Below are 13,560 nucleotides of genomic sequence, written 5' to 3' on the forward strand. Positions count from 1 at the left end.
GGGAAAAGATAAATCCGTTGATAATGAGAATCTGGGTGGGTATCATGGCCCAAGCACTTTATATCATTTTTTAAGTCAGTTAAGATTTGATATATTTAAAAAGATACTATGTCAACTTTTTTCTTCCTATTTTCTTATGTAACTTGATGTTTGGGGGGATTATCTCATTCATTTTTGTGCACTTTTAACACTTTTGTGTTCTGGCCCTGTTGAAACGTTCTAAACACATTGTTCTTTTATGACATATTGGGTTATCTGCTAGCCCTGGTGACCCCACTGTGTGGGCCTGATTATTTTTATCTTCCACACATGGTTTACCTTCTCATCTACAATATTCCCACTCATTTTTTTCAGGTGATGTACACACACAGATTTCCAGATGATTTTAGAATGGGGCTTTCTGAAACTGATGCTCGAGTAGCTTTCATAGCTCCACAATTCAGTTTATTTTACATGTGAACATAATTTTAAGATTTTCTTCACCATAAAAAGTGAGATACCAAGTCTAATGACTTTTTTCCCTTCTTAAAATCTTTTGAGTATCAGAATGAGATCTTGCTATCTACGTAAAAGAATGCTAAAACAAGGGCATCTATAGCAACTTAGGTTTGGAATAGTTGGTGATGACGCTAACATTTATAGTTTATTATCCCTAAATTTGAATATCTTCATAATTGGGAAAGATATATACACACACACACACACACACACACACACACACACACAAACACGTATATATGTATATATACATATATACATATACACATATGTATATATGTATACACACACACACACACACACACACCCCTCCATGAGAGTTGGAATAAGTAGGAGAGAGAATTTATTGGAATTGCTTACATATATTCACCAAAGTTATTTGTGCAGATTTGTTTGTTAAAATGTATCAATTTTTAAATCATAATATTTCTGTTTACTTCATTGCATGTTAACCAAATTTTGGCCATTCATAAGTACACTATAAAACTAAAGTCATCACTGCTATTCATGAATTAATTATTGTAGAGTTTTCTTTGCAGAATTTGATTTTTTTTTTTAAGAAAAGCTGATTTTAATATTAATATTTAAGAAGGTATTTGATCCTAAAACAAAACCTAAATTTAAGGCATAGGCCATTTGACAGGTTCTTTTTGAATGGAAATTTCATTATTATAGGCTAAGTGAAAATAAGCCAGAATTAGCGTGAGTCAGGTAGAATTTCATGATACAAGAACAACCAGATGAAAAATGAAATAATGATTGGTTCCAAGCCAATGAATCTGCTAAACTAACTACCAAGTTTTGATGTTGAATGGTCCAGGCAATTTATGTGTTTAGGAAAGCTGAGTGTGGCAAAGGTCACTTGTTAACATTTTTAACAAGAATGTCATAACTACTCATTCATTTTTATTTTGTCCCCATGTTTGGTATTTGTTTTGGTTTGTATTTTTCCTTCCTGATGTCCTTTGCTTTTGTGGAAAATTGTCCTGTTGATAGGCAGAAACATGGTGGTGATCCTCTATGTAAAATAAACTTGCTTCTTACACATCAGAAATATTTCACTCATTTTGGAATCACAAGATTGTCGTGTTTTCATAAATACACACATTGTTTTGATTATTGTTAGCAATTAGCTTATTTTGTAGCATTTCATGGAAAAAATTTTAAGCTAAAGAGTTTAATTTTCTTGATTTCGGTTCTACTTTAGTAATTCAAGAGGCCTCCAAGTTCAAGGACCAAGTCCTTATATTCTAGAGTTGTGAAAAACATGGAAATACTCTTGTTAGTGTGTGTTTTGGTCTAAGGTAGATTAACACAGAAGGATCCTAGGAGGATTTAAGAAAATATGTCCTTATCGTGAAGTGGCAGTTAAAGTTATGGGACAGGTGACTTACCTCTTCATCTTGACTAGCTCAGTGATGGCCATCAGCTAATGACTTACCAGACACATGTTGAGTTTGAGTCAAACTTGCATTTAGCTGGAGTGGATCGGCAATTTTCAATGCAGGTAGTTGTTGGTGGCACTTGACCTACCTCTTTATCATGTAGATCTGGCATCTCTCTCCTATCCTTTTTGTTTCTCTCTCCTTTTTTATTCTTGTTGTAGGCCTACCAGTGGCACTCAAGCTTACTTCTTCAGAGAGAAGTAAATAAATTTCTGACTCCTGCCTTAGAACACAGCTAACTGATGATCCAGAATGATTTCAGTATTATGAGTTAACTGGGCAGTTTTTTTTCCAATTGCTATTTTCCCCATTAAGCTGGCAGTATGAAGGGTATCTAAATTAATGTTTGTTAAGAAACTTGTGAACTGAAGACAGTAAGAGGTATGTGTATTTTAGGTAAGTTACTGGGATCTGAGACTTACTGGTTTGGAAATTTGAGAGTAGGATGAGGAGAGCTGTTTAATGTGTTTGTGGATGGGCATTTGAGAGGTATATAGGGAATGGTTTGGAAGTAAAATGGGAGGAATTTTTACTAGAGGTAGGAAAAGGTACTATGATGGAGTCTGAATGAGAGTTACTTACTAAGGAAATGAAGTTGACCTTCACTAAGGAAGTTTCAATAAAGCCGGAGAAAATGGATCCCTCACTGATTATGAGAAAACTCTTAGTTACTACAGCTAGAGTTACGATGGTGATGAAGCATTATACAAGTCTGTTTTCATGTATAGGATGTTTGCTTTTCTGGGACAAATTAAGTAGCACAATTGTGGAATGACAGCTTTTCTGGTCAAGGCAAGTGGGTGCTGGGGAGTTATTATTTTGAGGAAAAGAAAAGAAAATTTTAAGCTTTTCACAGTTATTATTTTTAAACTATCGGAAATATTTATCACACATACTGTCTATTTTTTTGGGCTCTTGTTACAATGTAGTTTACTTTTCAAAATGGTCCTTAGATCAAATTATTTGATTTTGCAGTCCACAAAGACACTTATTATTCCTTGCATTTATAGAACTTTGAGACTTTGGCCCTCACAAATTTCTTAGAAGAAGGACAATAAACCAGATAAAAACACTAATTTGCAATTTTAGGTATCTTTTTTATTTCTTTTACATTTGCAACCATAGCAATCATTTAACCTCGTGGACCTTATGAGGCCCTTAATAATACTATATTTCTAAAATTAGACAATATACCCCCCAAACTCATGTTCCTGTTTCCCCACTTTGTCTCTTACTTTAAAACTGTAGTATTCCCAAGAGTTCAGTGGTGGCAAATATTAATAAAATAAGTTATTAATAGTACATCTTGGAGGTTCATATGTCCTTTGTAGGGTAAGCTGATAGTGTTTAGATTTCTGTTCCCATTATTCCATTAGTGTTTTAAATTATTTAAGATAAAGAATTAGTATAATCTTTGTTTTTAAAGTTACATAATTCAAGTATGTTTGGATTAACTCTTTGTTGTCAAATTTAGTATGGATTTATTCCCGGTGATTTTGACAGATTACTTTCAAGTTTCATTTTACTCACATCTCTATATGTTAGTGATAAAAATCTCTTTTAAAAATAGCAAAAAAGAGGTTCTGATTTTGTACTTTAAAGGTAATTTTTCTTTTTTATGAATGTCAAGTTCATTAACAATAGCAGGATCATTTTTACTATAGCTTGTTTTGTAGAGTTGGCACTTTAGTATAATTTTCACATTTTGTGTCAGATTTTAAATTATAATAGTTACATACTATAACTCATTTAAGTCAATGCAGAGCCTTCTTAAGTAGCCCCTCCCTTAGAAATTTGTTTAAAAAGAAGTGAATTCCCAAACCTGTGTCAAGAACTAGTGATTTAAATGACTGTGAGACAAGTCTTTGAAAGGCTTAAGTCTAGTCAGTGGAGATAAATGATAGCCCATGTCCATGCTGCATATAGTTGTTAGGGTTTATAAAGTTGTCAATGTGTAAAAGTGCAAAAGCAGGAAAGACTATGTAAAGTTGCCTGTAAAATTTCTAGTTTTCATTATTTGCACTATTTATCTTTGCACTTGATTTTTTGAAAGTTAAGACTAGTCACTTTCACTTTTGTTTCTAGTCTTTTCTAATTTCTTGCAGAATTATGTTTTCAATATCCCACCCAAAGCAAAACTTATATGCAATTAAATATACTTTATAAGGCCAAGAAAATATTTCTTAGTGTTAGCTGTGTAAAACAAAAATTTGTTTTGATAAAATTTTTAATATGGACCTTTATTTGCTGATAAAATCCTTTGTAAATGTGAGCTTTATTAAACTGTTTAAATAGACAAAGTTAAAGCTTAGGATAGGAAATATATATGTGTGTGTATATGAAATGATGTCTTTGAGTTTCAACTTCCAGCCTGAGATAGCCTGGTTTTGGTGTGTTGGTTTGTTTCACTGAAGTCAGTGAGATATGAGTCTAGCTGGGTACATGTTTACAAAGCTGGAAGTGAGGTGGGTGGCAAGTGGCAGCTCCCTCTTTTGTGTAGTTTTCCATAATGTTCTAGTTTCCTCATGGTCTAAGTGATATAACTGGTTTTAAAGTAATTATATTGAATATTCCTTTTTGGAATTCAGGGTTGAATCACTTTTTGAGGGGGAAGGGAAGCAAGGGTAAGAGACTTTATTTTAACCAGATGCGGTCTTACGACCTCAAAGATGTGCTCCAGAAAGAAAATAACAAAAAGTATACCTGTGAACATATTTTTTGTCTTGGTGATATTATGCAACACAGAATTGCAAAAAAATTTAAAAATTGATAGTTTTATCAGTGGAATTAGAGAGATGGGTTTTTGACTAAAATGATTTTTTAAAGTTATTTGGTTATTTCATTTCATAATCCCTTTCTCATAGCTTTGTACACACCTCATACTTAAAACCAAGTGATAGTCCTCTTTTCAGATCTGGTTTATTTTTGGAATGTCTGACTGTGTTTCCGGATTGGGGAGGGGGGTGTTTTACTTCTTGACATGCTCTTCGCATGTTTTGCTAGTCATTCTGGATCTTATGTTTGCAAATTCTGTTGAAAATTCAGTGATGTATTTGAAATGAGAAAGTCCTCTATAACATAGTCTGAATGTTTGTGGCCAATTCAGTTGGCTTTGTTTTTGCTTTGGATAGAAGTTTAACTTCCATTGTTCAGATTTTAGGTTTATCTAGTGAAATTGTGCCAGGTAATTGTCTAAATATGAACCAATTTTGGGAAATGAAGGTTAATAAGTGAATATTTGATTCTAGATAATCCTTTACTGAAAATCATAAGTCAAAGATTCACATCAAGAGTTATCTAACTTTTATGTTGTCAAATCTTTAAATGTGGATTATATTCAGCATTATAGCTATGAATTTCCTTTAGGAAAAGAGAAAAATTCAGTCTTGGAACCTTTTCTTGGAGACTAAATTTACCCCATATTGAAAATGAAAAAATTTTAGAAAGTGGATTTGATTATTTTTTAATGGAGTTTAACTAGCTTAATTAATGATTTTTCCTAGTTTGAAGTACTTATTTTCCCAATGTGAATAAAGGGAAAGGATCAGCAATTTGTCTCTGGCCTTTTTCGAGGCCATTTTCAGTTTTCTGCCCCCATTTCCCAGTCCTGGTATAAAATGAATTACGGGTATCCCTCTAAGTCCCTATAACCCTTTTTGTGGGTCACAGATACCTTTGATAATCTGATGAAAGTGTGATGGATCCTCTCCCCAGGGAAAAAAAATGCACATAACCTGGGTAATTTTGCATATAACCTCAGGGGCATCACGTATCCTTTGAAACCCAAGTTAAGGATCTCTGCTCTAAGTATATTGTAGAGAATTTTAGTGCAAATCATTGATAAAATTAGGAACCAACTATTGGCTTAAAACCTTTCAGATTGGAATTATTGTTAGATGGTGGCCCTTACTAGCAAAATGTGATATTGCAACCAGCTTTGTTAGACATTATAACATTCAGAGAGAAGGGAAAAAGATGCAAAGTTCTGAAAGCTGTTTATAAGGAGTCAGGGCATCTCTAGACATGGGAGCCATTCCTGGTTCAAGGCAGGGGTCAGGGTGCCTGACAATTTCTAGCAGGGTAGAGTCTGATAAACCACAATGCTCAGGATGCCAAGGGGTTAGCCATTATCTTAACCCCTTCCTCACCAAAAGATTTTAGTTTTTGTCTGTTGGGAAACAAGATGTCACTAGGGAAAAAAAGATTTGCCTTACAACTTTGCTGGAACACATCAGTTTGGTGACGTTGGGACACTAGTGTTATTTTTGAGAAAGTGCATAAAACCAAAGTAAATTATTCTCTATGTAGAACATTTATTTACTAGTAACATTTGTTTGGGTGTATTCACTTTGACAATTTTTACCAGTAAATATTGATTTTATTTAAAACTGGGAATCCAGTTTATATATAGGATAGTTGATATATCTGTTCTTCCCCCCATGTAAAGAATAAAGATTTATGCATACTTTTTACTTTTCTCTCTTAATGCCATGGGGTGGGACGGGTGGGTGGGGGAAAGATCTTTGAGTCTACAACTGACAAAATGTCTTCTTCAAATTAAAAAAATTGAGAAGCAGCACTTTAAGTCTAACTCTACACCATTTTATTGCATGTATTAGTTTTAATAATGATTTTTGGTGCATGCCTTTGGGCTTATTCAAAAGTGTACAATAGGAAAGTATATTTCCTTTCTTAGAAAGGAGATGTTTTCTACTTTGCAACATGTGATTACAAAAATCTTCCTCTGTGGGAAGATTAACCATGTATTGAACTACTGAAAAGTATATATTTTTAGATATACAGAAGGAATCTACATGGAGCAGCATTCAGACCTATATAGAAGTCATAGCATTCTGTATAGGACCAAAAAGGAAATAACATTAAACACTTAAACAGACTTTGTTGGGTAGAAATACCTTTAGATCTTATATTGACTTCCAAAAAGAAAAAATGCCACAGAAGTTTGCTGAAAACTTTTGTCGTTTGAATTTTCTCTGTCAGTGTATTTAGCCCAAATACAACAGCTTTGGGTTAGCACACATCTAAGAATCAAGAAAACAAAGCTCACTAAATAAATCAGTCTGATTTGCCAATCCAGCGTGACTGAAATAAGTAAACTAATCACTTGCAACATGAAAAACTGTCCAACTCCTCTAAGGTTCTGACAAAATAACCTTGGCTGATGTGGGAAGACTCCCACTTTGATTTCTGACCTGACAGTGAAGATTCATGCTTGGCATGATTTCAAACTTGACAGTATCTGTTTAAGGAGCTATGGTACAGTTTGCTAATTCAATCCCAGATACCTGTTGATTACCTGTGAGATCTAGAGTCCAAAGTAGCCAGCAGCCATATCCCTGAGTGCTCTGTGCCCATCAGATATCTTAAAGTAAGCAGAGTTGGGACAGGTCACAGCTTGGATGATTGACCTCAGGTGCCATAGATAGCCCCAGATTCAAGAATTGTATCTGCTTTCTTGGGAGTCGTCACTGAACTAATGTCCCATACTGTGTTACTTACTGTAGATGCTCTCTTTTAGAGGAGGCCCAGAGCACACATCCTAATTGCTAGTGGTACTCAGAGAGGGGGTGCTAACTCTGATGCCCTGACCAAATTCCAGTTTAGGGATGTGGGTCTTCTTCTTGTCATTCTAATTGGAAATGTGCATCACTTCCCATTTTTCCTATTGATCTCAGTGCAAACTACACTAGTCTGTTTCTTTGCCCTGGTCCCAAGTCTCTAAGATGCTGGTGTGTATTATATGGACTAAGTTAATGTGTTATCCTAAGGCACAAGAGTTGAGAAATGGGTGAGCTTGGTGTCAGAGTGCTGTGTGGTTAGAGAGTGGACTCTTGTGATGCTGTGGGGATGAAATTGGCCCTCTTTTAGCATAAGTTGGGGAGTGTGCACTGGCTGGAGGCTTCCAGCTATGAGGTGTGAGCTGAAACCAATTTTTCCTCTTTTCTTATAGCATGTTGAGAAAATCTGTTGGGTTTTCAGCAGTCAGGGAAGGCCGGAGTTCTGCTTTAATCTGGGTAACTGAGGCTAATGTGAGCAAGACTTTGGTTAATTAACTGGGTTCTCAGATGCCACAGACTCCGTGAGAAGTCACCATTATTTTCAATGGTTGTGATAGAATTTCCCCCTAGTAGCCATTATTTTAAGATTATATTGCAGAGTTGCTTTATTTTGAGCTTTTCGTGTATACACAATCCCAAACTGGAAGAAATTTAAAAAAAAAAAAAAGGAATCCTGCTGTGAAAGATATATATTACTCTAGATTTTTCTTACTGTAAATATTGTAAGATTGTAATACTGTCGATATTTTATTAACCAACAAATGTTAATCTATGTGAATTCAGACTTATTTTAAATGTGCTTCTTATTTACTGTGTGTGGTCCCTGTTGCTGACAGTATTAAGTTATATTCTGATGTAAGATTAACTTTATTAAAGAATGTAAACATTAATGTTTCCTTATGGGAAAACAAATAAAGTATAAAGAAGACAATTCTTTTCATTGAAATATACTGTGTATTTACACTTGCTAGACCCAGCACCACTTATAAATTTAGTACACTGTTCAGAATTTTAGTTAACACAGCTGACATGGTTGTGCTCTGTTTGAAAGTCTAAGAATAGGTATTGTTGAAATATACAGTTTGTATTTGTCTGCTGTGAATCATATCTTGAAATTTCTAATCAAGTTTGTAAAATTTTTATAGTGAAACATTTTAATGACAATTTAAAAATTTATCTTCTCTAAAGAATGGTCAAAACAATATCCTTTCAGAAATAGAATTGTTCTTTAATATCTTTCCAAAATGACTTTGGTTAAATGGACCAGATGTATATTAGTTAAAATTTAGGACTAAGTTGTTGATATTCTTTGAGTTTACAAGTTAATCCTTATTGGAGATGTGCCAATATACAGTTAGAATATCATTAATTTGCACTGTTTGGGGACCCCATTTAAGAATGCTGAATTTTGCCAACTAAGAAGTAAGCAAATACAATTTAAAAAGTAAATTTGAGCATTCTGTATTAAATATGTGCAGTTATTATCACATGAAGAAACGCAGTGTGTCGGGCTGTAATATTACCATATTTGCTGTCATGTTCTCCCATCTCAGTGCTGGGAACTCACCATGTGGAAACCAAGCAAACGTGTTGTGCATCAGCCGGCTTGAGTTTGTTCAATATCAAAGCTGAAAACTAGCGAGGTCTGCTGTACTGCTTATTGAAGTATTGTGATTCTTTTAGGCATTGATTCTTACAAAATATATACTGTAACAGTATACTTTGTACAGATTTAAATTTTATTTGAAAAAATGAAATAAAGTAGGCAAAAAAATAAAGATGTTTATTTTTCATGTGACTGTATAAACAGATCAGTCTTTTGTTTCAGTGCTTTTTGGGGGAAGGGGTCTCGTTGTTCTTGGATTTTTTGTTGTTGTTGTTGTTGTTTTGGATAGGTGGAAACTGTTTTTGGGACTCAGTAGCAGGTATACTTGCCTGTTACTTATGATCATTTATTGGCTGCAGGCATTAAGTGTGCGCTCTCATACTAGAGAACTCTATCTTCTGTTTTATTTTAAAATATGCTTGTTTATTTTTTAAAATTTTATGTGAATGGCCTCCCTATCCTGGCATATTGGGTTATTTAAAAAATTCTCTGGTGGTATGACAGTTAACTTAGCTATCATGTTGAAGAGAAGGAAAAACTTTTCCCATATATCATGCTCCATTCTCATGGGAGGTTTTTTGTTTTCTGTCAGTTACAGTTAAAAAAAAATTAATTATGGATACATACTAGTTATACTTATGGGGTACACATAACATTTTGAAACAAGCATACAATGTAATGATTAAATCAGGATGTTTGGAGTATCCATCACCTGAGCATATATCATTTCTTTGTGTTAGGAACATTCCAATTCCACTATAGTTATTTGAAATATATAATAAATTATTTTTAACTATAGTTGCCCTATTGTGCTGTTGAACACTTAGAAAATAGAGGATACGGTTTAAAATAAAATCTCTTTCAAAACTTTTTCTAGTGAGTGGAATGGCAGACGATGAATGAAGCTACCAATAAAAACAAGACACAGGAGCCATCCCTCAGGATAGTTTCAGTGGGGCCTTCTAGAAGAGTAGATTGTCTGACCAACAAGAACCACTCATTTTGACCTCTAACTTAAAAACCAACAAAGGCCTCAGAAGCCTCAGCTGTATATTTTCCTCAACCTTTTTAAGTGGAGTTAGAAGTTTTATTTGTAGCTTTCTCCTTTTATTTTATCTTTTTTTATGTTTTCACTTACCTTCAAGCTGGATATGACGAATGCCTGGAGCAAGTAGTTCTCCAAGATACCTGGAAAAAATTACACTGAAAAATCTCTCAATGTTACTTAAGTATATACAACAGCAGTTATATTCTAAAACTTGATGCATGTCCATAGGATAGCTCAAGCTCATTTTATTACAGTTCCAGGCTTCCCTAGGGGAATCCCAAGAGAGTTAATTATGAGTATTGTTTTGTTGTTTTCTTGCTAAAAAGGCCCTCCTTTGGCAGGGCGTGGTGGCTCACACCTGTAATACCAGCACTTTGGGAGACCTAGATGGGCAGATCATTGGAGGCCAGGAGTTCAAGACCAGCTTGGCCAATGTGGTGAAACCCCATCTGTACTAACAAACACAAAAATTAGCCAGGCAGGTGGTACATGCCTGTAGTCCCAGCTACTCGGGAGGCTGAGGCATGAGAATTGTTTGAACCTAGGAGGTAGATGTTGCAGTGAGCCGAGATTGCACCATTGCACTCCAGCCTAGGTGACACTCCATCTCAAAAAAGAAAATATAAATAAGTAAATATAAAGGCCCTACTTTGTAGTGGACAGAAGGATGGACTAACTTCCACATCTGACAACCACCAACTTCAATAAAAATAATGGAGAAACTTTGCTTTAAGAAAACTGAAAGCTGAGGATGCCAGGGTGCCACTGTTTTAGTGAGGTAGGTGGGATGCCTAAGAAAGTTCAGTTTCCCTAAGTTCTACGGTGCCGCTGATTTGGGGGGTGCACACAGAAGACAGGTGGCTACTTCCTGAAGAAGAAACCAGATTCTGCTGTCTCCTCTGCAGAGAGCAGATAAATCCTTGGGTCCCTGTGGGTCCCTGTCCAAGAGGAGGACTCTCAAGCACAGGAGGTTGAGGTGGAAATTCCAGCCATGATTTACTCCCAGTAAGTATGGGAGTGAGAAGACAGGAGTCAGGCCTTTCATCTTTGAAAGACTCCAAATAGTCACACCTGTAATCCCAGCACTTCGGGAGGCTGAGGCAGGCACCAGATCAGGAGATTGAGACCATCCTGGCTAACACTGAAACCGCATCTCTACTAAAAATACAAAAAATTAGCCAGGCATGGTGGCAAGCATCTGTAGGCCCAGCTACTCAGGAGGCTGAGGCAGGAGAATCGCTGAACTTGGAGGCAGAGGTTGCAGTGAGCCAAGATCACGCCACTGCACTCCAGCCTGGGTGACAGAGTGAGGCTCCATCTCAAAAAAAAAAAAAAAAAAAAGACTCCAAATAGGACCATGATTAAATATGTCCAATGGTCAGTTGGACAGCAAGAGGCCCTGAGGTGAGGTCCTACCTAAGGGCTGCAGGAGGAGCATCTCAGACAGCCAGGTCAGAACTACAAGGCAATGCTGGTAGGGCCATGGGAAGCCCCACAAGAAAAGAACCCAACATGCTCAAACATAACTATTTATCATTTTTCTTTAGTCTTTCTTTTCTACGATTTAATTGGCTGTCTCTTCCTACCTCCAGCTCCAATGGATGTTAACTTTAATTTAACCATGTGCTATATCATTTATTTCGGCTATTTTGCATGGCTTTTAGAACTCTCTTTGTTCCTTGTCTCAGTAACAATTTATTTCTAAGCAGTCAGGACTGTTTTGTCTTGGGTACTGAGTTTTGGAAGAGGTCCTGCTCTTTCAGGACCAGAGGAAAGAGAGTTCTCTTTTTCAGTGTTTGCCTGCTAGGTCACCTTAGGGCCAGCACACACCTCCACTGTTCTTATTTCAGCAACCCCACCCCACCTTCTAGAACTTCAGGAGAAGGAGCCACAGTTTTTCCCCTGAAAATGGGGATTCTACCTAAATACTGCAAATCTTCAGAGTGTTTCCAATGACATCAATACAATTTTCCTACCAATATTGATTTTCATTCACTTCAATTTCCTCACATTAGGCTATTTGGCACTTAGGTTGGCAGTGAGAAAATGTCACAAAACAAACTCATTGAATGTTGCAGGGCTTAAAGGAATAGGATATCCCTACCTTACAGCTAGCAGGGTTGTCTAGTTAACCCCACCATCGTAGGCATCCTGGCTTTCCCTGCATGCTCATCTCACACCTCGGACCTCTGTCAGCCTTCTACGGAGACTAGCAGTAGCTATAACATAGCTCCACTTTCTGTTTCTGCCAGTGTCACTTAGGTAGGTCTGCATTGCCACCATCCCAAATATTTTCATACTCACCACACTTTATTTTTTAAACATTGAGTGCTTAAAATATTCAAGGCACCAAGCTAAGCATTTTAGCTGGATTATTTTATTTCATTCTTACTATAACTCTGTGAAATAGGCACTATTATTACCCTCAATTTATAGATGAGGATCCTAAGTCACAGAAAGATTAAATAACATGCCCAGAACTCCACAGTCAGGATTCAAGTCCAAGTAGGATGATGGCAAAGCACATCCACAGTCTCAGTCACTCTTAATATGTTGCCTTCTCTATCAAGTTGCTTCCTCATCTCTTAATTTGTAGGGTCTCCCTGACTTTGACTTTGCCTCACCCAAGGATGTATATAGCTCAGTGTCAAAGCCAATGTTACCTTGAGCAAAGGAGGATTCTTCTGCATGGCTCAAAAGCCACAGTTCCTGCTTCAGAAGTTGATTCATGAATGAATCCACATTTTCATTTCCCCCTCCCCTTTCATGGGGGAATGACTTACTCAGAGCAGGTCTGAAGGAAGCTGGCAGATGGCCCTACCAGGCCTCTCTCCACTGCTCTCGCTTAAAGTAAGCACATCCCTGAGTACTATTCCTACCTCTTCCCCCTTACCACAATGACCTGATCAAAGGGTTCTGTGAATGAGGCTCTTGAATTCTGTCTAGTCGAGTTGTTGATTTCCTTTCTATACCCAGATTCTATCCTACAGCAGACACCCTTTCTTTCTTAGAGCAGACCTCCTATCTTAGCCCATGTGGCTTCAGATACAATTCAACAACAAGGATCAGGAGATAGTCTCTAGGAAAGGATCTGGGTCTGCCCAGATTCTCAAAACCTCACTGTTCACAATTGGTGCAGCAATTGGATCAGCCAGAAAAAGCCATGTAGTTTTCAGCTCAGTTTTGCTTGAACTTTTAAGTTTCTGGAGGCATTTTCCTGCACCCTATAAAATGCTGTTTCCCAGATGTTTCCTGACCTCTGGAGAGGTCCAGAGTCTGTAATTCTCCAGGGGCTTCCTCCAAAAATAAAATCTCAAGTTCCTTAGGACCTTGGGGTGGTTTCAAGGGCTATTGCATCTGTTGGAACTCCTGTCTGAAAAGGAA

The 13,560-nt window shown here is 36.5% G+C and overlaps 1 protein-coding gene across 1 annotated transcript; it reads left to right on the forward strand.

Annotated features, from left to right (window-relative positions):
• Positions 1-738: 738 nt before the first annotated feature.
• Positions 739-9,333, forward strand: IGIP (IgA inducing protein). Its single transcript, XM_012472217.2, has one exon. The coding sequence runs from the start codon at positions 8,993-8,995 to the stop codon at positions 9,152-9,154; it is 162 nt and encodes a 53-aa protein (XP_012327640.1). The 5' UTR covers positions 739-8,992; the 3' UTR covers positions 9,155-9,333.
• The last annotated feature ends 4,227 nt before the right edge of the window (positions 9,334-13,560 follow it).

This window comes from Aotus nancymaae, unplaced genomic scaffold (assembly GCF_030222135.1).
Source record: "Aotus nancymaae isolate 86718 unplaced genomic scaffold, 86718_ANA_hifiasm-v0.15.2.pri h1tg000064l_1, whole genome shotgun sequence".
In the NCBI taxonomy this organism is placed as follows: Eukaryota; Metazoa; Chordata; class Mammalia; order Primates; family Aotidae; genus Aotus; species Aotus nancymaae.

Excerpts from the sequence above, each read along its gene's own strand:
- IGIP (XM_012472217.2), top strand. The coding sequence starts at position 8,993 with ATGTGCAGTTATTATCACATGAAGAAACGCAGTGTGTCGGGCTGTAAT.